General features: G+C 48.9%; 1 protein-coding gene, 1 long non-coding RNA gene and 2 pseudogenes across 2 annotated transcripts in view; 1 reads left to right on the forward strand and 3 right to left on the reverse strand.

Annotated features, from left to right (window-relative positions):
* Positions 1-25229, forward strand: part of LOC117725058 (uncharacterized) — a 156807-nt gene that overhangs the window by 91911 nt on the left and 39667 nt on the right. The window lies entirely within an intron of this gene.
* Positions 273-763, reverse strand: LOC117693785 (coiled-coil domain-containing protein 12 pseudogene; annotated as a pseudogene).
* LOC117693723 (coiled-coil domain-containing protein 12 pseudogene) lies at positions 8372-8803 on the reverse strand (annotated as a pseudogene).
* The window catches only part of LOC117693229 (coiled-coil domain-containing protein 12-like), a 75378-nt gene continuing 64179 nt past the window's right edge, over positions 14031-25229 (reverse strand). The window contains exons 3-4 of the mRNA XM_076917398.1: positions 14295-14371; positions 14031-14205 (exon numbers count right to left, since the gene is read on the reverse strand). Of these exons, the coding sequence (XP_076773513.1) occupies positions 14123-14205; positions 14295-14371 (160 nt within the window). The 3' untranslated portion in view covers positions 14031-14122. The remainder of the gene's footprint in view (positions 14206-14294; positions 14372-25229) is intronic.

The following is a 25229-nucleotide window of genomic DNA, read 5'->3' on the forward strand; positions in this document are numbered from 1 at the left end:
CCTGAAAGCGACACGCCTCTACTAAATGCAGCTTTATTTCCAGAACTTACAAAGATCTCTTTACATACATATGTACAGATCGCAGCTTTGACCCACTCGGGGTAGTGGAAACCCCTGGGAGATGAACTGCCAAAACCAAGAGAAGCTGAGACTCAGTGAGCTGGCTCAGTTCTCAAGACCCAGAAGTGCTGGTCAGCCTAACCCCATCCCTGTCTGAGACTACCTTCCCACAGGATGTGTGTGTGCTGAAGAGATGAAACACGGAAAGCATCTCAGTCAGAGTCACAGGCCTCTTGTTGGATGGTGGCGTGCATTGTAGAGGCCAGGCTGTCCTAATGGCCTTTCAGCCTTTCGTGGATCAGCTCTGAGATGGCTCTCTGGGTCCGCTTCTCCAGCTTCTCCAGCTTGTTGGGCACATCTCTCTTGAGATCCCAATCCAGTTTCTGAGGTGCTAAGTTGGCCAGGTCCACTTCCTCAATGACAGGCTCTGGCTTGGCAGCCTCCAGCTGCTTCTTCACCTTCTGCTCCACTGCAACTGGTTTGGCCTGGGGGACCTGCCACCTCTTCAGGTCTCTATCCTCTGGGACATAGTTCTGAAACCTGGGTTCCCTGTGCTCCTCTTCCACATCTCTCAGCCCTTGTGCTGTGGCTTCCCATCTCCCCTGTCCTTGCACCCAGCTTTCTCCCGGAGGGCCTTCAGCCGTTCTTTCCGCATCAGCGCCTCTTCTTCAAGTTGGCACACACTAGCAGGAGCAGCTGCCATCTTTTCAGAGGCCTCCCTCCTTTTCTGCTCTGGCCTCACACAGACTCAGTGAGAAAGTGTTGGACTTAAAGATCTAAAACCAGGGGACACGCTCCCCCCAGAAACTCTCACGGACAGGATTCACTGCAATAACCTGAGGTTGGATGATAATAATAACCCAGTGCACTGGAGTTCTCTGCATACAGGCCAGAAGAACCAAGAAGAACCTCAAGTTGAAGTTAAGAGCAGTTTTTATACTGTTTACGGAGTGGACTAAACAGTGACTAGGCACAATATGATTGGTGGAACAATGTGACTTTTAAACTGATTGGTCTTTGGGGAATGAGGTGGCAAGGACCTCCCTTGTCTGTAAATGTTGAGGATTGATTCCTCCTGAGGAATGTGTCTACCTGCCTAGGGCCTTCCCCACCTGCAGGTGTGGTCTGAGAATGTTAATCCCTGTTTCCTCTGAATGTTAATCCAGCAGGGTAATCCAGCAGGTGTCCTTGGACTAAGGAATGTGCTCCTCCCAGGATGTGTCCTGGGGCAGTTAATTTTTAAGTTGAACCAAATTCCTAGAAAAGCAAGTGGAATCAGATCTTAGAGGAAGAGAATACAGGGAGTGGATTGCTCTGGTTTTGCCTCACCTCCACACTCCTCTCCTGATTGCCTTCTTGGAATACTTAACCATCCTTATGCACTTGTGCCAATTCTTCAAGTGCAAATGCCTTGAGAAACTTTCCCTGAGCCTGGTGAGGTGGTGCACGTTTGTAATTTCAGCACTTCAGAGGCTGAGGCATCATGAAAATTATGGGGTCGGGTTCAGTCTGGTTACACAGGATAACCTCTTCTTAAAGCCCCACTACCAGACAAACACTCAGAAACCTGCCTTGGCCACTCTCAAACCCATCTCACTCTGGGGTCAGCCTCTCCCTGCTCTACAGACAGCAGCAGCCAGTGGCACCTGGAACTCTCCTGATGAGTGGTTGCTCTTAAGCCTTGCTCTCCACTCTCTGGCTGGACTCCAGACCTGCTGAGTTGGAGACCTGGCTGCATGGTCTTTTCCTATGAACTCAAGCATGATCACTCATCACTTTCTGGAGCTGCAACATAATCAGAGTCAGGCTGCCTTCCCTGCCTAGGATCCTGCAAACAGCAACCAGGGCCAAATAAGCACCACAGTATAGAAAGAGTTTGACCAGCACAGGGCAATGGTGGTGACCGCCTTTAATCCCAACACTTGGGAGACAGAGGCAGGTGGATGGATCTCTGAGTTCGAGTCCAGCCTGATCTACATAACGACTTCCAGGACAGTCAGGGATACCTAGGGTGGGCTCAATAGAGGGAGACCCAGCCAGAGTGAAGGCCTAAAAGAGATGGATCAGGCAGGGGGAAGTCAGCAGGCTCAGGTGATCCTTACCATCCTGGACCCAGGAAAGTGCTGTCTGCCCACCAGAGCCCTCACACCCAGACATGACCATGCACCTTTGTGTGTGTGTGTGTGTGTGTGTGTGTGTGTGTGTGTGTGTGTAAGGAGGGCAGAGGGATTGGAAAATTTGCTAAAAATAAATATGGGTTTCTCTTTGCAGATGGCAGGCACAGCACAGGGTCCTAGTGGATTTAGATGGTGTGAGGCAAGCCAGGAGTTTTGATGAGGGTGCTTGTGCCTAACAGGGTGGGCTGGGCCAACTTCCTTAAAGAAAAGATAGCCAAGCCATGCCTAGAAGGGTCAAAAGCTCTCTGAAACACAGAGCTCTTGCATAGAACCAGAATCCATAGAACTAGATGGGATCAGTAGGATAGGGGATGGGGAAGGGTGTGTGTGACTCAGACATAGCCTGGACAGAGGCTGTTTAAACTACAGAGGGAGGCCACCCCGGCATCTCTAAGGGACCTTTACCATGAGGACAGAAGACATCTCACATCCAGCCTCACAGTTCTGATCCCCCATCTCTGGGGTCTCCTCTCTGCCCCCTCCTTGAGTCTACCTGGTCACAGATATGGACTACATTGGTCCCAACCCAGCAGCCTAGAGAGAACTAACTTCTTCCAGTAATGAGAACCAAACCTTGCCTATAAGATGCAGGTTCTACCTTCTGGAAGTAACCCTGGTTGGTCTCTTAGGCTGGCTGCCGAGTGGCCAGGACCTTTTTCTTCTACTTCCTGGCAAACAACTACTACTGGATTCTGGTGGAGGGGCTGTACTTGCACAGCCTCATCTTCATGGCCTTTTTCTCAGAGAAGCAGTACCTGTGGGGCTTCACCATGTTTGGCTGGGGTACAGAGCCCAGTGTGGTGGGTAGGGTGAAAGTGGACTCCCACAGGGCATGTCCTGTCTCAGTTTTATAGCCGGCTGGGCCGCCCATCCTGCTGTGACTGACTGTTACAGCTCTAAGGAACTCCACTTGACTATAGGCTGGGTTCATGAGGTGCTGTTGACTTGGCCTGGCATTCAGCTCTCTTAGGGTGATAATTCCTGGGGATACAATGAGGTAAAACTTGGGATGGGAGTGGGATCTAAAGTCACCAGTTAGCCTGGGGTTGGGGGTATAGTCTGGAGCTTATAGTGTTTGTGCGTGTATGCCTGTGCACATACAGGCACAGGACAACGCTGTGGAGTCACTTCTTCCACCTTTGCGTGGGTTCCAGGACTCCAGCACAGGTTGTCTGGGGTGTGCAGCAAGGACTGACTTTTACCCCTGAGCCATCTCTCCAGCCCTTGCTACACTTGAATCTGTAATGTACCTATGTAGTTGGATGTCTGTGGACTATGACACTCTCATCTCAGTCCTGGTTCTTATGTCTTCCATCAGTCTTGCTCAGCAGTCAACCCTACTGATCCTTCCAAAAGATGTCAGTATATTAGCCATTTCTCTCTCCCACATCCCTGGGCAAGCCTCAAGCTGGCCTGTAGCTGGATGATCTGAACTCCTGATCCCCCTGCCTCCCTGGGCTGCTGGTGTTACAGGTTATCTACAGCCACACGAAGATCTGAAACTGTCATCTGAGAGATTTTATTTACTTTTTGGGTGTCCTAACTTCTGTGTGCACACACACTTTACTGCATGACCTAAGTCCTCGGCACTGTCTGCCAAAGCTGGGCCACTGTATGGAAGGAACACAACATACAGGGACCAGCACACTGAATGAGTTAGGGGGAGAGGAAGCCCTAAAATGAACTGTCAGGAGCCAACTTAGGAGAAGCTAAAAACTAGCAGGTGACATTCCTGAGATGGGTCCACTTTGGATCCTAATTTATGACACAACTAGGGTAGGCAAGGCCCATCAGAAATTCATTTTAGGAAAGATTTCTGCTATTAATATGCTTTTTTGTTTTTATTAAATATATGTAAAAATCACTATGTGTTAACCCAAACTTTTGAGCCGATCTCTGCAGAACAATGGAGATGTACTATGTTGTGATGCTATATAGACAATACAGGATGTTTTTCAGGACAGGGTGTCTCTGTGTCGTCCTGGCTGTCCTGGAACTCACTCTGTAAGCCAGGCTGTCCTCAAACTTAGAAATCTGCCTGCTTCTGCTTCCCAAGTGCTGGGATTAAAGGCATGGGCCACCACTGCCCGGTGATTTCTTAATTCTTAATGATGATCCTGGAAGATTTCCTAAATAATGCCAGTATTTTTAAGCTTTTTTATACTGGGATTACTATTAGGTCCTCCTCTCTCACACTTTCTCTCTCTCTCTCTCTCTCTCTCTCTCTCTCTCTCTCTCTCTGTCTCTCTCTCTTTTTAAATTTATTTAATGTATGCCAGTACATCTTCACTGTCTTAAGAAATACCAGAAGGGGCCATTGGATCCCATTACAGATGGTTGTGAGCCACCATGTGGTTGCTGCTGGGAATTGAACTCGGGACCTCTGGATGAGCAGTCAGTGCTCTCAACTGCCGAGCCATCTCTCCAGCCCCTCTTAGGTCTTCACTGATGTCAAAATTGCAAGGAGAACTCTGCCAGTCTTTAGTGTCATGAGTTAGTTGCTTCTGAGATAGCAAGCAGGCACCTACTACTCAGAGCACATTCCAAGAGGTTGTAAAACCATTAATCAAAGGTCATAAAAAGGGAACTACAATTTACTATAGGCACAAGGACAGAAGATAAAATATTGACTGGGTTTTTCTATACAAAGCTTCACTAATAACTTACTGTTTTTCACTCTCCATGACCCTGTAGATAATGTGACAGATAATGTCTGGCCAGATAATTACTCCTAATGTCTATGCATGTAAACATTCTCTGTTGTAAACTTATTTATGTGTAAACTTGTGATGAACTTTTTATACCATATGATCATGTATTCTGAAAGATGGCTATGTGCTGAGGACGACCAGAAGAGTCAGAACTGAGCTGAGGAGAACTTTTGTAGACAAAACGGAACACAAGAAGAACTTAGAAGTAAAGGCATACCATTGGGAGCAATGGTATTAAGAGTAAGGACATCACTGTGACATCAGAGCAGGAGGAGGGAGTAGGACAAGAATGCAGACTGGAATAACTCATAAACTATAAGGCAACTTAAAAAACTAAGAGAGCAATATGCAGCATTCTAAGGGAAGGAGGAGAACAGAGGAAGCTCCAGAGAGAGCAGAAAGAGCAGGCAGGCTTCTCCTGCCCATGGGACAGAACAGGTCTTTTCTTAATAGCAAGGCAGGCTTAGTCATATTAAAGAGAACAAAGCTTTCTTCTCTTACAGATTTGGGTTTAATTCAGTTAGCAATAAAAGGGCAGAAGCTTTTTCCTTCTCTGTGCAATAGAGATTGAAGCTCGTTTTTCATCCAGAATGAGTGAGTTCTTTCTGCACTGGTGCTTGGTCTTTTGCTCCAAATGCATGTTAGTATGGATGTGTGTGTGGTTAAATATGTAATTGTGAGAACATATGCAAACTGGGCCTCACTGGTTAGAATGGAAACGTATAAGTGTGCATGCATGAATCTGTGAATTTATATGAGCTTATGAATATGAATTTATATGAGCTTATTCCATCTTTGCTTATGTAAAAGTATCTCCTCCTCCTAGCTTGACTCTCTTCCCCTGGTTCAATAGGAGTTCACTGCTCCAACCTTCCCCCTAGCCTGACCAGCAAGAGGCATCTAGACAAAGGGTGTCATGGCCCGAGATGCCTCACGTTTGGGGGCCAAAATGTCGGTGACCACACTATCAATGATGGAACCTGCACTGCCAAAAGCCTTGGGGCCTAAAGTGTGAGAGCCCACACTGCCCCAAGCTGCTCCAGTCCACACGGGTTGGGGTTCAGCAAAAGAGAGAGACAGACAGAGAGAGAGAGAGAGAGAGAGAGAGAGAGAGAGAGAGAGAGAGAGGATGGATGGATGCAAGGAACGGAGACCAGACAGAGTGTGATTCAATCATGTTTATCCTTCAGTCTCTCTTCTTAGTCCAAGTCCCAAGTCTTGAGTTTCTAGTCCCTAGTGCCTCCAAGTTCCAGTCTCAAGTCTCATGTGCCTATTCCAAGTGCCCAATTCTCTGTAGCTTTCTTCTGTCTGCCTATTGCCTTTTATATGTCTCCCTTCTAAATCTCGCCCTCAAGTCATGCCCTCAGGCCTTATCTCTAAACCTGACCTCTAAGCCCCACCCTTAAGTAACACACCTTTAAGTCTCACACACCCAAGGGAAGATCCTGGGTATCTAAAACAAGATGTTATCAGAATGTGCTCAGCAATGTAGGCTGTTATAATCAAGACTCTTGTTGGGGTATATGGCTAAAGATGGCTGCAAGGATGATATCTGCAGGCTCCCCACAAAAGGGGAAAAGCTCTAACAATTAATCCTTTACTTAATAGCCTGCTGTTTTACATTGAGGTGTTGAATGCCAGAGACTGCAGTTTCTGGCCTCCAAGGTAGGTCAGCTACAGTAGCAAAGTGACTTAGACTTAGATAGGTAAATGCTTTATTATTATGTAGAGTGAAAAATTATAAAGGCCATTTTATGAAATATGTGTAGATTTCTTTGCCCTTAGACCTGGGCAGAAAAATGCCGGTCTCAGAATGCGGAACTGAATGTAAGGGTTCACTACCCCAGGATACATTCCAGGTGGAGGACACTATTACCTGAATCAAGCCTCAGGCAGTAGACCCAGCTGTGGGTGGGAGAGGCCCAAGGCAGGAAGGCATTCCTGCCCACAGAAAAAAGATGCTAGCCACCTAGGTGGGGCCATAGCAGGAAGAAGTGAAGATAGTTAATCTGAAGTAGTTGGTAAATGAGAAGGTGGGACACAGTGACATGGCTATTAACCTTTCAGGGTGGGTTTCTCTGGAATGTTTTGCTATTCTTATGTTCTGTATCCTTGGCAACCCCTCAAACCCCCTCCCCACTCCCCTGGTTTGTGGTTTTTCACTTTAAAACCCTCCACAGACTGGATGTTGGGGTGGAACCCCACTCCTTCGAGAGTGCGTGGTGACACTGCTGGCTGCCAGGTTTCTTCCCTAATAAACCTCTGCTGATTGCATCCAGGTATGGTTTCTTGTGATCTTTGGGTGGTCGTGATTCCCTGAGACTTGAGGAAGGGTCTCCTGAGTATGGGGGCCTTCAATTATTACACAACAACCCTAAATATCTCCTAAGACCAAGTCTCACCCCCTTCGAAGTTCCTCTCACTCTGCTGCTTCAAGAAGAACCAGAACAGGAAAGAAGTCCGCAGGGGCTGGCCCTGCAAACTGCAGGTGTAATCTTCCCAGAGAGGAGCTCCAGATGGCTATACCTACATCAGCTTCATGCTTCCAGGCTGTCAACTAGAGAATCAACACAGAGGCTCACAGCTTACTCCAGGCTCCAAGATCACAGCTAAACCCTAGCATACCACAGCCTGATCTCTAGTAGAACTGACCCATAGCTCTGACTGGGAGAGGAAAGAGATGCATGGCTGGTAGTAGTGCAGGATCAGGGAGAGCAGTGTGATAGCCTCTAACCTTCCATGTTCTCTGTGAAGTTCTTCAGAGTGCAGCCTCCTCACTCTCATACTGGCAGGGGTCCAGAGGACCATGTGGGACTCTCTCCTTCCTTGGCACAAACTACTGCAAGGCCTTATGAGGGGTCTTAAGAGGACAATCCCAGTCTCTATATCTGTGATCTAAGGGTTCCGAGGCGACCACTGCTGAGTCTGACTAGAGACTAGGAGCAGAAGGTCAACCTTGGTGCTGCCCACCCCTCCAGGCTCACCTAGGCTGGCCCTACCCAGGAGTAAGAACAGTAAGTAAAACTTCTGCATCCCAAGTCCAACCCCCCGAGCACCAAAAAAAAAAAAAAAAAAAAAAAAAAAAAAAAAAACTGAAAGCGACACGCCTCTACTAAATGCAGCTTTATTTCCAGAACTTACAAAGATCTCTTTACATACATATGTACAGATCGCAGCTTTGACCCACTCGGGGTAGTGGAATGCCCTGGGAGATGAACTGTCACAACCAAGAGAAGCTGAGACTCAGTGGGCTGGCTCAGTTCTCAAGACCCAGAAGTGCTGGTCAGCCTAACCCCATCCCTGTCTGAGACTACCTTCCCACAGGATGTGTGTGTGCTGAAGAGATGAAACACGGAAAGCATCTCAGTCAGAGTCACAGGCCTCTTGTTCGATGGTGGTGTGCACTGCAGAAGCCAGGCTGTCCTAATGGCCTTTCAGCCGTTCGTGGATCAGCTCTGCGATGGCTCTCTGGGTCTGCTTCTCCAGCTTCTCCAGCTTCTTGGCCACATCTCTCTTGAGATCCCAATCCGGTTTCCTAGGTGCTAGGTTGGCCAGGTCCACTTCCTCAATGACAGGCTCTGGCTTGGCAGCCTCCAGCTGCTTCTTCACCTTCTCCTCCACTGCAACTGGTTTGGCCTGGGGGACCTGCCACCTCTTCAGGTCTCTATCCTCTGGGACATAGTTCTGAAACCTGGGTTCCCTGTACTCCTCTTCCACATCTCTGAGCCTCTTGCGCTGTGGCTTCCCATCTCCCCTGTCCTTGCACCCAGCTTTCTCCTGGAGGGCCTTCAGCCGTTCTTTCCGCATCAGCGCCTCTTCTTCAAGTTGGCACACACTAGCAGGAGCAGCCGCCATCTTTGCAGAGGCCCCCCTCCTTTTCTGCTCTGGCCTCACGCAGACTCAGTGAGAAAGTGTTGGACTTAAAGATCTAAAACCAGGGGACACGCTCCCCCAGAAACTCTCACCGTCCGGATTCGCTGCAATAACCTGAGGTTGGATGATAATAATAACCCAGTGCACTGGAGTTCTCTGCATACAGGCCAGAAGAACCAAGAAGAACCTCAAGTTGAAGTTAAGAGCAGTTTTTATACTGTTTACGGAGTGGACTAAACAGTGACTAGGCACAATATGATTGGTGGAACAATGTGACTTTGAAACTGATTGGTCTTTGGGGAATGAGATGGCAAGGACCTCCCTTGTCTGTAAATGTTGAGGATTGATTCCTCCTGAGGAATGTGTCTACCTGCCTAGGGCCTTCCCCACCTGCAGGTGTGGTCTGAGAATGTTAATCCCTGCTTCCTCTGAATGTTAATCCAGCAGGGTAATCCAGCAGGTGTCCTTGGACTAAGGAATGTGCTCCTCCCAGGATGTGTCCTGGGGCAGTTAATTTTTAAGTGGAACCAAATTCCTAGAAAAGCAAGAGCAATCAGACCTTAGAGGAAGAGAATAGAGGGAGTGCATTGCTCTGGTTTTGCCTAACCTCCACACTCCTCTCCTGATTGCCTTCTTGGAATACTTAGCCATCCTTATCCACTTGTGCCAATTCTTCAAGAGCAAATGCCTTTAGAAACATTCCCTGAGCCGGGTGAGATGGTGCATGTTTGTAATTCCAGCACTTCAGAGGCTGAGGCATCAAAATTATGGGGTCGGGTTCAGTCTGGTTACATAGGATAACCTCTTCTTAAAGCCCCACTACCAGACAAACACTCAGAAACCTGCCTTGGCCACTCTCAATCCCATCTCACTCTCAGGTCATCCTCTCTCTGCTCTACAGACAGCAGCAGCCAGTGGCACCTCAAACTCACCTGATGAGTGGTTGCTCTTACGCCTTGCTCTCCACTCTCTGGTTGGACTCCAGACCTGCTGAGTTGGAGACCTGGCTGCATGGCCTTTTCCTATGAACTCAAGAATGATCACTCATCCCTTTCTGGAGCTGCAACATAATCAGAGTCAGGCTGCCTTCCCTGCCTAGGATCCTGCAAACGGCAACCAGGGCCAAATAAGCGCCACAGTATAGAAAGAGTTTGACCAGCACAGGGCAGTGGTGGTGAATGCCTTTAATCCCAACACTTGGGAGACAGAGGCAGGTGGATGGATCTCTGAGTTTGAGTCCAGCCTGGTCTACATAGCGACTTCCAGGACAGTCAAGGCTACCTAGAGTGGGCTCAATAAATAGAGGGAGACCCAGCCAGAGTGAAGGCCTAAAAGAGATGGATCAGGCAGGGGAAAGTCAGCAGGCTCAGGTGATCCTTACCATCCTGGACCCAGGAAAGTGCTGCCTGCCCACCAGAGCCCTCACACCCAGACATGACCATGCACCTCTCTCTCTCTCCTCTCTCTCTCTCTCTCTCTCTCTCTCTCTCTCTCTCTCTCTCTCTCTCTCTCTATCTCTCCCTGTGTGTGTGTGTGAGTCTGTCTGTGTATCTGTGTGTCTGTGTCTGTGTGTGTGTGTGTGTGTGTGTGTGTGTGTGTGTAAGGAGTGCAGAGGGATTGGAAAAATTGTTAAAAAGTATATGTGTGGCCCATTACAGATGGCAGGCAAAGCACAGTGTTCTAGTTGATTTAGATGGCTTGGGGCTGTCTGGGAACTTTGATGAGGGTGCTTGTTCCTAGCAGGGTGGGCTGGGCCAACTTCCTTTTTTAAAAAGATAGCCAAGCCATGCCTAGAATGGTGAAAAACCTCTCTGAAACACAGAGCTCTTACATAGAACCAGATTCCCTAGAACTAGATGGGATCAGTAGGATAGGGGATGGAGAGGGGTGTGACTCAGCCGTAGCCTAGAGAGAGGGTGTTTGACCTACAGAGGGAGGCCACCTCCTCCCCCTGCATCCCTAAGGGAACTTTGCCATAAGGACTGAAGACATCTCCAATCCAGTCTCAAAGTTCTGATGCCCCATCTCAGGGGTCTCTTCTCTGCCCCCTTCCTTGAGTCTATTTCCTAAACAGAGTTATGGACTACATTGGTCCCAACCCAGCAGCCTTGAGTGAACTTTCTGCCCCCCCCCCCCAAATCTCCACCCCAATGAAAACTAAACCTTGCCTATAAGATGCAGGTTCTACCTTCTGGAACTAACCCTGGTTGGTCTCTTAGGCTGGCTGCCTAGTCGTCGTGACCTTTTTCCTCTACTTCCTGGCAAACAACTACTGGATTCTGGTGGAGGGGCTGTACTTGCACAGCCTCATCTTCATGGCCTTTTTCTCAGAGAAGCAGTACCTGTGTGCCTTCACCATCTTTTGCTGGGGTGGGAAGCCCAGTGTGGTGGGTAGGTGGAAAGTGGACCAGAGTCAGGCACTCCCATGGGGCATGTCCTGTCTCTCAGTTTTGTAGCAGGCTGGAGGCCAGCCCATCCTGCTGTGACTGACTCTGTTCCAGCTCTAAGGAACTTCACTTGACTATGGGCAGGGTTCACTTGTGCTGTTGACTTGGCCCAGCCTTTCAGCTCTCTTAGGGTGATAATTCCTGGGGATGTGATGAGGTTTAACTTGGGACATGAGTAGGATCTAAAGTTACCAGTTAGCCTGGTGTTGGGGGTATAGTCTGGAGGGTAGAGTGTCTGTGTGTGTACACATGTGCACTTGTACTCGCACACACAGAAGTCAGAGGCCAACTCTGTGGATTACATTCTTCCACCTCTGCGTGGGTTACAGGACTCCAGCACAGGATGTCTGGGCTGCCCAGCAAGGACTAACTTTTACCCCTGAGCCGTCTCTCTAGCCTTTGTCACGCTTGAATCTGTAATGTGCCTTTATATTTGGATGTTTGTGGACTATGACACTCTCATCTCATCCCTGGGTCTTATGTCTTCCATATCAGTCTTGTTCAGCAGTCAACCTTACTGATCTTTCCAAAAGATGCCAGTGTATTAGCCATGTCTCTCTCCCACATCCCTGGGCAAGCCTGGCTTGCTGCCTTTCTTTCAGTAATGGATGACGTGCCTGGCTTAGATCACTCTCATCCCCCTAGCCTCCTTACACTGTTGAAGCTTGTGGAAGCCCTGATATATTAATGGCCAGCTAAGTGACAGTGAGTGTGGTGAATGGGACCGGAGGTGAATGCAGGTGCCACCATGGAAAGGTGAAGCAGGGGGTTGGTGGAAGACACACAAAGGGACTCGTAGCCCTAATGGTTTTAAGTGTGTGTGTGTGTGTGCATGAGCTATTGTGATCCTATGAAATTCCTGGCCTGGCACCTGGCCTACACGTGTAACAGTCCACCAGGACACTAAGGGGCAGAGGAAACACACACTACTGGCCAAAGTGGTCTCACTGTCTGCCACCACACTGTGCCAACCTTCCTGATCCCCAAACCCAGCACATCAGTGTAGCTGAAAACACATGTCTAAGTCTCCATTGCACCGAGGTTACCCCAGCTGTCTCTGCTGCTTTTTGCCAATCCTGTGCTCACCAGAGATCTGCTAGTCCCTTATTTTCAACCTGGGGTTAGGCTGTTCTCTTTTGAGAGCATCTGTCTATAGCACAGACTGGCCTCAACTTCCTGCCTCAATCTAAAAGACCTGGACTTACAGGTGTGTAACCCCACTCTGAGCTGATTTTCAGGGTTTCTGATCAGCTCTTACATCTAATTCTTGTTGTGTAAAGAGGGATAGCACTGCTTATTCTGCTGAGAATAAAACAGACACTTATTTGGGGGCTATTGGTTCAGCTTCCATGGCTGTAAATTACCCTTGGCTTATATCCATTTGAAACTGCAGTTCCAGGGCATCTGATGCCCTCTTCTGGTCTCCTTGGGCACCAGGCAAAGATACAGTTACAAACATACACTCAGGCAAAACACATGAAATGCCTCTAAACCTTCCCTTCCCTACATCTCCTCTCTCTTCTCTCTTCTCTTGCCTGCCCCAACCCCAACAACCACCTTCTTTCTACTTCCTGAGACAAGGTTCTATGGCCCAGGCTAGCCTCAAGCTGGCCTGTAGCTGGATGATCTGAACCCCTGATCCCCCTGCCTCCCTCGACTGCTGGTATTCCAGGTTATCTGCAGCCACACGGAGATTCAAAACTGTCATCTGAATGATTATATTTACTTTGTTTGGGTGTCCTAACTTCTGTGTGCACATGCACTGTACTGCATGACCTAAGTCCTTGGCACTGTCTGCCAAAGCTGGGCCACCATATGGAAGGAACACAACACACATGGACCAGCACACTTCATGAGTTAGGGTGAGAGGAAGCCCTAAAATAAACTGTCAGGAGCCAACTTGGGAGAAGCTAGAAAATAGCAGGTGACATTCCCGAGATGGGTCCACTTTGGATTCTAATTTATGACAGAACTACAGTAGGTAAGGCCCATCAGAAATTCATTTTTAGGAAAGATTCCTGCTGTTGATATGTTTCTGGTTATTAAATATATGTAACTATCACTAGGTATTAACCCTACTTAATGAGGAGATCTCTGGAGAACAATGAAGATGTATTGTCTTGTGATGCTATATAGACAATTTCTTTTCATTTTCTTTTTTAGTTTTTTTGAGACAGGGTTTCTCTGTGTAGTCCTGGCCATCCGGGAACTCACTCTGTAGACCAGTCTGGCCTTGAACTCAGAAATCCACCTGCCTTTGCCTCCCAAGTGCTGGGATTAAAGGCGTGGGCCACCACCGCCCTACAAATAGATGATTTCTTAATTCTTAACAATGATCCTGGAAGAATTCCTAAAATAATGTCAGTGGTTACTAAACTCTTGTGTACTGGGACTACTATTAGGTTCTCTCTCTCTCTCTCTCTCTCTCTCTCTCTCTCTCTCTCTGTCTCTCTCTCTCTCTCTCTCTCTCTCTCTCTCTCTCTCTATATATATATATATATATATATATATATATATATATATATATATATATTTAATGTCTGAGTACACATTCACTGTCTTAAGAAATACCAGAAGAGGGCATTGAATCCCATTACAGATGGCTGTGAGCCACCGTGTGGTTGTTGCTGGGAACTGAACTCAGAACCTCTGGAAGAGAAGTCAGTAAACCCTGAGTCATCTCTCCAGCCCCTATTAGGTCTTCTCTGATGTCAAAACTACAAGAACTCTGCCTGTCTTTAGAAAAATAGAAGCGACATGACTCTATTAAAGAAAGCTTTATTTATAGAAGTTAAAAAGCACAGTTTACATCAGAGGAGATGTCTGTGCTGAAGAGATGAAATAGGAAAACATGTCAGTCGGAGTCACAGGCCTCTGGTTCAATGTTGGCAGCCACTGCAGAGGCCAGGCTGTCCTCCTGGCCTTTCAGCCGTTCACCTGGATGGAGAGAGAGCAGACAAGTGGAAAAGGTCTGTGATGAAGTCACTGCTCCAAGGGCAGGCCCCCACTGGCCAGAGTGCACTTACGGATCAGCTCTGCAATGGCACTCTGGGTCTGCTTCTCCAGCTTCTCCAGCTTCTTAGCCACATCTCTCTTCAGATCCCTACATCAGGAGAGAGGGGAAATGCAGAAGCTAAGGGTTAGCATGGTGTGGCCCTGGGATCTTCCTGCAGGGCTTTGATATTTATCCTGCCTGAGATGCTGCTCTGGGGAGAACATGATGCTACCTTCTCTGCTTTTCTGGACCCTATCATCCATCAGCCTTCCTAACTCCACCGAGGTAACTGAGAGAAGGGGACGCCTACCACACACTCAGTCAAGGTAGAAGACTGAAACAGAATGGTGGCTGGCTCCGTGGGATCCCCCTTCTATGTCCCCTAAGTCAGCATCAGAGAGAAACTTGTGGTGGCCAACTGTCAGCCCTATTCCCCCTCTGGCCACAGCCTCCCACCCCCACTCTTGGGGCTTCCAGAATTCCTAAAATCAGCCTGAGTTCTCTAGTTCTGGAGTTCCTTCAGCATACACCTCATGGCTGTTTCATCAAATTAAAGCACTGTGGTAGGTGCTGTCACCCACCCCACAGATCTACAGGCACCAACAAACGTGCCTACAGCACCTTCCCTCACCCATATTCTCAGCTCACTCAGAGGGGCTTCCAGGCTTGAAGAGATTGGGTTCCCTACTTCACAGTGAAAACAGAGGCCTAAGCCCTATCTGCTTGCCCATCCATCTCTTCACTGTGGTATCCTGAGCACACAGGGGTGCACTGCTAAGTCGGAGCCCCCAGAGTATGTGAGTTTTGCCCCCTACAGAAGAGGCTCGAAAGGATGCCTGCTCTTTCATCCCTCGGGCCCCTCTTCAGCACTTTACCCTCGCCCATGTCTCATGCCTTACTTACTTAGCCCTCATCCCTGACTCTCTTGGGCAGAGCTATGCCTGCAGTGCTTGTCCCTATTCCCTATCTGTCCTTGGCTGTCCTCCCAGCCGAGGCCTCTGACATGCACCAAACACCATCACCTCCCCAAAAAGCTTGTGCCAGCCTTCATGGACAACACTCACCAGTCAGGTTTCCGAGATGGCAGGTTGGCCAGGTCCTAGGGAGAGAGGAGACAATGCTTCATGGCCAAGGCCCAGCCTGAGAGGGAGTGCAGAGACTGGGCATAGAGGCAGAAAAATGCAGGCAGGCAAGGAAGTTAGTAGGGTGGGAACAGAGACAGCTAGAGAAGGAAGCAGCACAAGCAGGGAGGGGCCTCCCAGGTACTCACCACTTCCTCAATGACAGGCTCTGGCTTGCAGCCTCCAGCTGCTCCTTCACCTTCTCCTCCACTAGAGGGGGAAAGAACAACACAGGCCTGGTGGGTGGGAGCTGTTCCTCCAGACTTAACAGCCAAAAGGGCCCCAGGGAAGAGGAGGGACACCACTCAGCAGCAACCCTGGAAGACATCTGGTCTCCTAGGTTGAAGGCAGACCCCAGGGCCCAGAAAGGGACAGAGCAGGCTATAGCTGGAGTGGACAAGGCCCGGGCCTCAGGCTTCCAGATACAAAATGGGAGGAGCCTGTGTCCATGGGAGCTATGGCACTAAAAGGGAAGGTCCTAGGGATGGCCTCTAGGTCTGGCATGGCTGGAGTCTGGGTGCCTTATCTTCCCTTTCATCCCACCTCAGACTCATGACAGGCACCTCCTGCCTCCAGTAAGTCCCTAGGTCTCTCTCTGAGTGTCCCCTTCTGGGGACGGATGCCTGAAACGGAACAACGTGGACAGCCTTCAGACCTGTCACCAGGGATGTGTTTCTCTGACATTCCTTTCTTCTGCCAAACTTAAGTTCTGGTAGCCTCCTGGTAGAGGCCTAGGGCCAGTTTCTCATCACCCTCCCACCCTGTGGGGTGCCCATGCCACCGGCCACTACTCCATGGGGCAGGGAGAGGAGTAGCAACGAACAATAGGGCAACTTCTGAATTTTTGATGAGGTATTTACTCATTCATTACTTGCACAATGGAAAGTTGGTATCAAGAATTAAAAACTAAGATTCTTGGATAAGCATGGTGGCACTTGGGAGGCAGAGGCAGGTAGATGTCTGTGAGTTTAAGGCCAGCCTGGTCCAGAAAGTAAGCTCCACAGTGAGACCCTGTCTCAAAACCAAACGAAGCCAGATCCTTCAGGACCAAGGATAAATCTGCTCCTGTGACTAGGAGGTTCCCTCTTCACCCTATATCTGTCACCCTCAGTCAAAGGAGTGGGGAATCTGGACAAGGCTCTCTCTGGCCTTTGTGTTGCTGCTGGTTGTCCCCTGAGGCTCTATGGTTAGCTTCTCTCTGGGGTCTTTCATTCTGCCCCTCTCCCCAGCAATACAGGACTCACCATCTTGCCTTGCTGCCCAAGGATCTCAGGTCACTTCTACTCCTCATGCCCTGAGGACCTGTGGCCCACTCCAGGTTGGAGGTACAAGGGGCCTCCTCCCTGCCCTCCTGACCCTTTTATGTATGTTCCCTGAGAAGGTGTGTGAATGCCCCAGATGGCTCTCTCTGACTTGGTACCTCTTCTCTGAGGGTGACTGGAAGGAGCCTGAAGGAAAAGAGGTCCATGTACCTGCAACTGGTTTGGCCTGGGGGACCCGACACCTCTTCAGGTCTTCATCCTCTGGGACATAGTTCTGAAGCCTGAGTTCCCTGTGAGAGCAGAGCACAAGCACACCTCAGTGCAGGAGTGGGATGGGATGCCTGCTTCCCATGTGCAAGTTCCACATTTCCTCCTCCTGTCTGGAGGTGGCCAAGTAAAGGGAAGCACAGAACTTAACAGTCCCCCATCTCTCTGTCTCTCTCTCTCTCTCTCTCTCTCTCTCTCTCTCTCTCTCTCTCTCTCTCACACACACACACACACACACACACACACACATACACACACACACACACACACACACACACACACACGTTTCTCAGAAACTGGGCCATGGTTACTGAGGACACTAGCATCTACTGGGTTGTCTCCATTTGACAGTAATGGGAACTGAGGGTATGCCATTTTCATGAGGTCACACAGCAGAGATTGTACATCTGAGAACAAGGCTAAGCCAGAGCTCCTGGGTTGCATAATGCCTCAATGACAAAGCCCTCCATACCAGCTCTCCTAACCCAGACAAACCTCCTCAGAGCCTTTAAGTCTTACAGCTAGTGTATGTCACACAGTCCATCACTTTCATTAGAAAGGGTCTGTGTATACTGGGCCAAGTGATATGAAGATGTGAGAGAGAGAGAGAGAGAGAGAGACAGAGAGAGAGAGACAGAGACAGAGACATAGACAGAGACAGAGAGACAGAGAAGAGTGACAGAGAGAGACACTCTCTGTGTTCAAAAGTGCAGGTGGGGGGCTTTATATTACATACAAAGGTTCCAGAAGGTGGCTTCTGGGCCTGAGGCTATAGTTGATTTGACCAACACAAAGGAGACACAAGAGGCTGATCTGTTTGACACCTGATGGGTGAGGCCCTCAAAGGCCATGGGGACAAGGCTTAACCATATGTCATGATCTGCTCACATGCTGGTGAGACTTACAAAGCTCAAACCCTGACAGCTCTTTTGAATGCAAGTAGAAAATCCTCAAACCTAGGGGTGTGGAATCCCAGAAACCAGAATTCCCCAGCAGGAGCCCAGGTTTTTATCCACTACCTGCAGGCAGTCTCCCAGCTCAGCAGCTCATCAAATCCAAATCAAATAGAGAGAGGACTGTCCCTGGGAAGAGGGGACCTGGCTACCCCACAGGGCAACAAGTTGAGAGTTCCTGATGGGTCACTGGGCTTAATTAAGGTAGGTGTGGACAGTGGACAGACCCTAGGCCAGAGGCACAGAAGAAAGAGCTATTTCCCCACTCTGTCTTGAACTGTGGTCCCTCAGAAAGTCCTAGGTTTTCAGGACAGCCTTCCAACCATGAGAGCTCTGCCTAGGCTAGGCTAAGAGTGCTGCTGGCTTCCCCAGTCCATGAGAGGGTTAAGTCATTCCACAGGTGAGGTGCACGATGCCTGTGGCCACATAACTAACTAGTGGCCATGTCCCCAGCTAACATACCAACATACCACTGAAGACCCCCATACTCGGGAGACCCTTCCTCAAACCTCCGGAATCGCGACCACCCAAAAATCACAAGAAACCATACCTGGATGCAATCAGCAGAGGTTTATTAGGGGAGGAGCAGGCGATCAAAAACGACAAGCTCTTTAGCTCCAAGAGCAGGGTTTTTGGCCCCGTGTGGTAGGTTAAAGGGTCTTTTATTAGCATGGGGTGGGGGGAGGAAGGCATTTTCGCGCGCTTACACATGATTGGTTGTTTTACAAATTTTGAACATAGCACTAGGAAGACCAAGGGAGGGGTAACCAAGAACAGTGGAACATTTCAGAGAATCTAGCCCAAATGATCTAGAGTTACTTTTTCCGGCTATAGGGCTATGGCCCCACCTAGGTGATAGCATCTTTATCTGTAGTCAGGAATGCTTTCTTTCCTGCCTTGGGTGAGGCTTCAGGAATGTAATCCAGCAAGTGTCCTTCACCTGGAATGTGAAGGCCTGAAATCTTATTTTTAGTTCCGAGTTCTGTAAGGTGGAAAAATCTACACATATTTCATAAAATGGCCTTCATAATTTTTCACTCTACACCACCTCTTTCCTCCGGCCAAGGCCCCTGGGGCTAGGCTAAACCCGGGGAGTGCTGGTACCCAAGCGCCCATCCCACACATCTAGGGGTACCCTACAGGCCCTATTCCCTATGACTGCTCAGGTCTGGAGTGAGCAACAGGTCACTGGGGTCCACAGTGAGAAGTGGAGCCTATCTGCTGCCATGGCTTTGTTCCCCACAGGGTAGAAAGAAAAGAGGAACAGAAACTGGATGTGGAAAGAAAACAGCAGGGATTAGTGAGGAGAGTAAAAAAAATAATTCCAACCCCACAACCAGATCCAGGGTCCATGAGTAATAAGAGACTACTGCGTAGCTTCACCTGCCACCCCGTGTTCTCAGATGGCCACCAGCATGAAGGAGGTCCAAAGCCTGAATCCCTGTGTCCCTGGCCCGCTGACAAATGGCAGGAGTCTCAGGAAAAGGGGCACTGGGTTGTGCTTTGGGCTTTTCTAAGCAAGTCCAAGATTTAACTCTCTTTCCACAAACAACAAACTGGGGCACAGAGACAGTTTAAACATCCACTGGTCGGCCTTGGAGAACCAAGCCAAGAAGGATTGCAGGGGAGCACGTGGAGCTAAGAAATAACAAGGGCCTCTTTTGAACCCCTGACTCTTGCTAATGGTGTCTGAAAAGCAGGGCTCCCTGCAACCTCACAGGCTGGAGAGAGAAGAAGAATGTAGCAGAGCCCAGGAGGAGAGGGCCCTGGCAAAGCTCTGGGCTACCCTCTGTGACCCCATCTTAAGAACGGGGTGAGTCCTGCAGCATACCACTTTGCCAGAGATAGAAATAGTCTCTACAATCCCAGGGCAGGTAGATCACCCCTCAGCAGGGAGTGCGATATAACTGGGCACCTCATCAGTCCCACAAGGGAGGATCAGGGAATCCCCTAGGCGAGGTGTTGTTGGGAGGGGCAAGAAGCTCTCTATGGAGAAAAAAAAGAACAATCCAGAATTTCAGATGGGCTCCAACATAATAACATCCATGGGTCATTGAAATCCATGGATGTACTGGAACGATCAGAAATGGACTTGAGACAGGAGAATTGCAAATTTGAGGGTAGCCTGAACCTCACAGTAAGACTGTCTCCCCAAAACATAAAAGAATTAATTTTCTACTCTGTTTTCTATTTCTGCAGGGTTTGGTTGTTGTTGTCTGTCTGTCTCTGTCTCTGTCTTTGTCTCTGTCTGTCTGTATGTATGTATGTATATGTATGTATGTATGTATGTATGTATGTATGTATGTATGTATGTCTACAGTGTGTGTGGGTGTGTGCACATGCACCACAGAGGTCAGAGGACAACTTGTAGGAGTGAGTCCTCTCCTTCAACATGGGTACCAGGACTGAACTCAGGTTTGTCTGTGGGGAACAGGACGAGACTTATACTAGGAGAAAAATAAATAGTATTTATTATCCACAGACTCAATGAACTTGTAATCAAAATGCCAGCTTGTTTCCCTGTCTTTAGTTGACATCAGCAAGCTGGTTGTTAGAGGGAGTGAGAGCAGAGGAGAGTCTGGCGACAGTCTCAAACTGTAGCTCAGGGGAGTCTCAAACTTGTAACAATTGTCCTGCCTCAGCCTTGCTAGTGCAGGGATGCCGGGTGAGCCACTACATCCAGCATGACTGTAAAGTTTATAAGGAAAGAAAGGATTAAAACAGCAGAAGTGATTCTGGAAAACCTCTTATGGACGATGGGATGGCCACCCTGGCCAGGCCATGAGACCAACTTGGCTGGGGAAGCAGGGGCAGGACCCTAGGGTGCTGGTCCCATGGCTCCTCAGCTGCATACCCTGGCCTTGCAATGTTTCTGGTTAGACAGCTCAATCTGTGAATTGTGGCCACTCGGCTTCCTCCCAGCACTATCTACTCTGTCAAGTGAGCATGGCTCTGTCTGTGCTGGCTCCTGCTCCTCCCCCTCATGGTCACATGTGCTCACCTCTATGCCATGCACCCACCTTGCTGTTTCCCCAGCTACTGTCCTAGCTGTAAAGTTAGCACAGTGTGTTCTCTAAGAACTAGTTAGGTAGGTTCAAGCTCTGCCTGTCTTTAACCATCTCAGGAGGGACCATCTTCCTGCTGCTCAGAGCCCAGCTGCACTGGGCAATATCCTAAGTTTCCCATCAGGGGAAGCAGAGGTTCTTTCATTTCTGATTGCTTAGTTGAAGCTCAAAAAGGCAACATGACTTACCCTAGGGCCAAAGAGCTAATAATTTCTCGGCTCTGACCTGTAATTTGGATATGACTTTCAGACATCAAGCCTCATTCTATCTGCTTGGCTCCTATGCTTTCAGGGCTGATTGCTGATAGTTTTTTAGGTGCATGATGATGTAGGTATACTAATCAATTGAAATGGCCATCAGCCAAGTGTCTGTGTACTGTCAAGGTGGTGCCAAGTGACCTGCAGGGGCACTGGGGCAGGTGGATCTTACTCTGTGCCAGCACACAGGTGCACACTGACAGTAGGTCCCTGGAGTCCTCTGGTGGAGAAAGTTCAGGCCCCTGCTGGGTGGCATTGTGTGAGGCAATGGCTAGGGAGGAATCTCCAGGTCAGGGCAAAAAAGAAGTGGGGAAGGAAGGAAGGAGAGAAAGAGGGCCCCTTTTCCTCCCTGTCAGAGTCTGGGTCAGGAGGCATCAGAAGCCAGGTTAGTCTTGTCCTATCCAGTCTGGAACTCAGACATCAATTCTCTAAGTCCCTCAGTATCATTCCCAGTATCATGGACCCCTACTGACACTGTGTAAACCTGGTATTGGGGGCTCATGAGTAAGAGGTCCTAGGAGTTGAGGTGCTATTCATCTTCACAGCCCACCCACCCTTTCCCACTACAGGTTCAGGCTTCTGGCTCCACTACCCACATCCTGCCCTCTGAATTCCATGCCTAACTCAAGGCACTCTATTCTCCATGAGCCCTTGTCCTGTTGCCCTTGGCTGAAAACAGCCTAAGCAAGTGCTGGTCTCTACAGGACACTCAAGGGATGCTGTCTCCCAAGTTTCCCTTCTGCTTCATTAAACGGAAGCCAACTGTTTCCACCTTGAAGAAGCCAAAGAAACCAATATGCTCAGTACTGTCTAGACTCAGCGACCAGCCCTGCAGTGGAGCTGTGGGTCACCCTTTCTCCCCAAGGGGACCTGGCCTCAGGGTCTGTGTGGATCTGATAGAATGCACAGGTGATCCTGCTGGAGCCCTTTCTGCATGGAATACCTGCCCTCGGCTTCATTCGTCCTGCTCTTCCTAGAGAGCTCAGTCCCTGAACGCCACTGTGTAGGGTCCAGCCCAAAGGTCTGGCTTCATGTTAACTGTTGCCAAGACTCAGCCTGGCCTTCCTGGCTCTGTGCTCTGAAGGCATTCACATTAGAAGGGCCTGCTTTTCTCAGGGAGCTGTGAAGGCAGGTACATTTCCTTGCTAGCTGGGCCCCCTTCCCCAGCCAGACAAGTTGCATGATCAACCCTCACTGCTCAAGAGGAGAGATGAGACAAGAACAGAACACAGTGAGCAAGCGAATCAGACCTAACCCAGTGTCTACCACACTTGGTCCTCAGCTGCTCTGACAGGAGGACACAGGGCCAGTGCCCTATTACATGTGACCTTTTTAAACCAAGCAAGTGAGCAGAGCCTTGACATGCCTCACAGGGTGGACCTTTTACTGACAGCAGCCTGGAACTAAGTACTCCTTCTTCTTTCTCAGTTAGGATAGGAAAAGGGTCATAACCTATGTCCTCACCCAACTTGAGTCAAGAAAAAGCCACATTTTCCTGTACAGTGAGATGTGTTTGCCCCTTTCCTTTGGTCTTTTGTTTAAAAATAAAGCACATATTACAGACCTCAAAAGCCACTGTGGGCCCAGTCTCTTTACCTCTTCACCAGTGTTAACTGCAGCCACCTCTCTCTATGCATTCACACTGTTTATAGCCAGCAGCTTATCACCACTCCTCTTGTAAACAGCCTGTGTCCCTTTAGGGAATGCCACCACCCACAGACTGCTGTCTCCCAGGTGTTTGCAGCAGTGTCCTGCAGAACACCCAGCAGATATTCGGTGAAGCTGGTAAGGACTGGTAAACACACATGTACTATTTCCAAAATTGAGTCTTCATCCTAAACTTTCTCTTTGCTACAGCACCATCTCAGAGATTCAGCTACATGGCGGCCCAACAGCTGAGTCTCTTACTGACCCACCTATTGCTAACCAGTGACCCTTCTTTCTCAGCAAGGAAGAAGATGAGAAGAGACCATCTAGTGTATCAGAGACAGCCCAGAAATGAGACTCAAGGCTCCAGCTAGAACCTATGAACTGAGAACCCATGAACAAGCCAGAAGGAAACGTTCCACCTTCTAAGTAATGATTAAGAATGAGGAGACTGGGGCTGGAGAGATGGCTCAGTGGTTAAGAGCACTGACTGCTCTTTCAGAGGTCCTGAGTTCAAGTCCCAGCAACCACATGATGGCTTACCATCAACTGTAATGGGATCTGATGCCCTCTGGTGTCTCTGAAGATACCTACGGTGTACTCATATATATTTAAAAAAAAAAAAAAAAAAAAAAAAAGAATAAGGGAGAGCATGTAGGGCAAATACCCCCAAATCTGGTGGTCTGGTGGCACATGACAAGAAACCCCAAGGTGCTAGGGGCTCCACAAACCACAGAGCCCAGTACAGAGCCTCTCGGGATAGAGAGCAGTTGGCATACTCTGTACACAACAGATATGGCAAGGACCTTGAAGGACTGCCTACAGGATGATGTGAAAGCATCCTAACTGATGTTGGACATGAAAAAGATCAGGGCCTGCTCTTTGAGCTATGAAGCTGATTGAGGGGTATGGAAACAGGAAGGCATGCTTTGGCATCACAGCCCAGTTCCTCTGGGGAGCTGTGCCTGCCCATAGGGCAATCCTACCTTCTATACAAAGTATAGACTCCAAGCAGCAGTACCTGTACATGAAGGAAACTGTTCAATAGTTAAACAATGAATGAATGAGTGAATGAATCAATGAATGAATGAGTGTGGGCTGAGAAGGCAGGTGAGAGAAGATGATCAGAGCTTTGCCCACAGTGGGACCTGCATTTGCAGGGATGAGGAACACACAAAAGTGTGCATGGCACACTGAAAATGTAATACAAGGTTAGAATGTGACCCAAGCTAACAGCTGGACCAGTGGTTTGCGACCTGGGGTGGTAACAGGGGTCACCTAAGACCATGGGAAAATACAGATGTTTACACTATGATTTGCAACAACAGCAAAATTACATTTATGAAGTAGCAATCAAAATAATTTTATGGTTAGGGGTCACCACAATGTGAGGAACTGTAGGGTTGCAGCAGTGGGAAGGTTGAGAACCCCTGAGCTACACAGTAAGCAAGGAAGGGACAGTCCTAACGAGTGATAGGGTTGATCTTTTCAGGTCTGAACGTGGCAACAGCATGAGCAAAGTCCAGCCCTGAGGAGCACTGGGAGGGTGTCAGTGGGAAGAGCAGGGCAGTGTGTCACAGCAAGAACGCCCCACCTCAGGCTCTACCTGTGCTCCTCTTCCTCTTCTCTGAGCTGCTTGGGCTGTGGCTCCCCATCTTCCCTGTCCTGTAAAGAAAGAAAGAAAACTTCTGCTCAGATAAACTTCTCCTGTAGTCCAGGTCACCTGAGAAGCCAACAAAGACAGGACAATCAGGACCAGGTCTGATGGCTACCATGCAGGCTCTTCCCTGTTCTCTTCCTTCAAACTCTACAACTCTCCCAGCACTCGGGAGGCAGAGGCAGGCACATCGCTGTGAGTTCTAGGCCATTTGGGTCTACACAGTGAGACCTTGTCTCAAAATTAAACTGAACAACAGCAACAATAACAACAAACCCCTCCATGATCCTAGCCCAGGCGCAGCTACAAGGCAAGCAGGAAAAGCTAGAGGATCGTAGAGAGCAAGAATGAGCTGGTCAGGGCTGGATGGCCACCAGCCACCTTCATGGAACTGGGTGGGACCATGTGTTGGGCTCTAGGGAAAGGGGGAAAGGTGGTCACCAACAACTTGGCCTCTTGGCATTCTTTCCAGCCTAGAGACTCATCCAGAAAAACCCATTTGGATCTCTTCAGAAGTAACATAATTCAGGACCAGGCTTGGAACTCACTCACTGCCCAGGTCTGTGGCAGTACTAAGGGAGACAGAGGCAAAAGAAGCCATGGAGCAGTCTATAGAAATATTTCTTCTAAGTATGGTAGTGGAACTTTTTCTTAAATGTGTGTGTGTGCTTGTGTGTGCCTCTATGTGTGCTTGTGTGTGCCTCTGTGTGTGCCTGTGTGTGTGTGTGTGTGTGTGT

The sequence above is a fragment of the Arvicanthis niloticus genome, chromosome 21 (assembly GCF_011762505.2).
Source record: "Arvicanthis niloticus isolate mArvNil1 chromosome 21, mArvNil1.pat.X, whole genome shotgun sequence".
Classification (NCBI taxonomy): Eukaryota; Metazoa; Chordata; class Mammalia; order Rodentia; family Muridae; genus Arvicanthis; species Arvicanthis niloticus.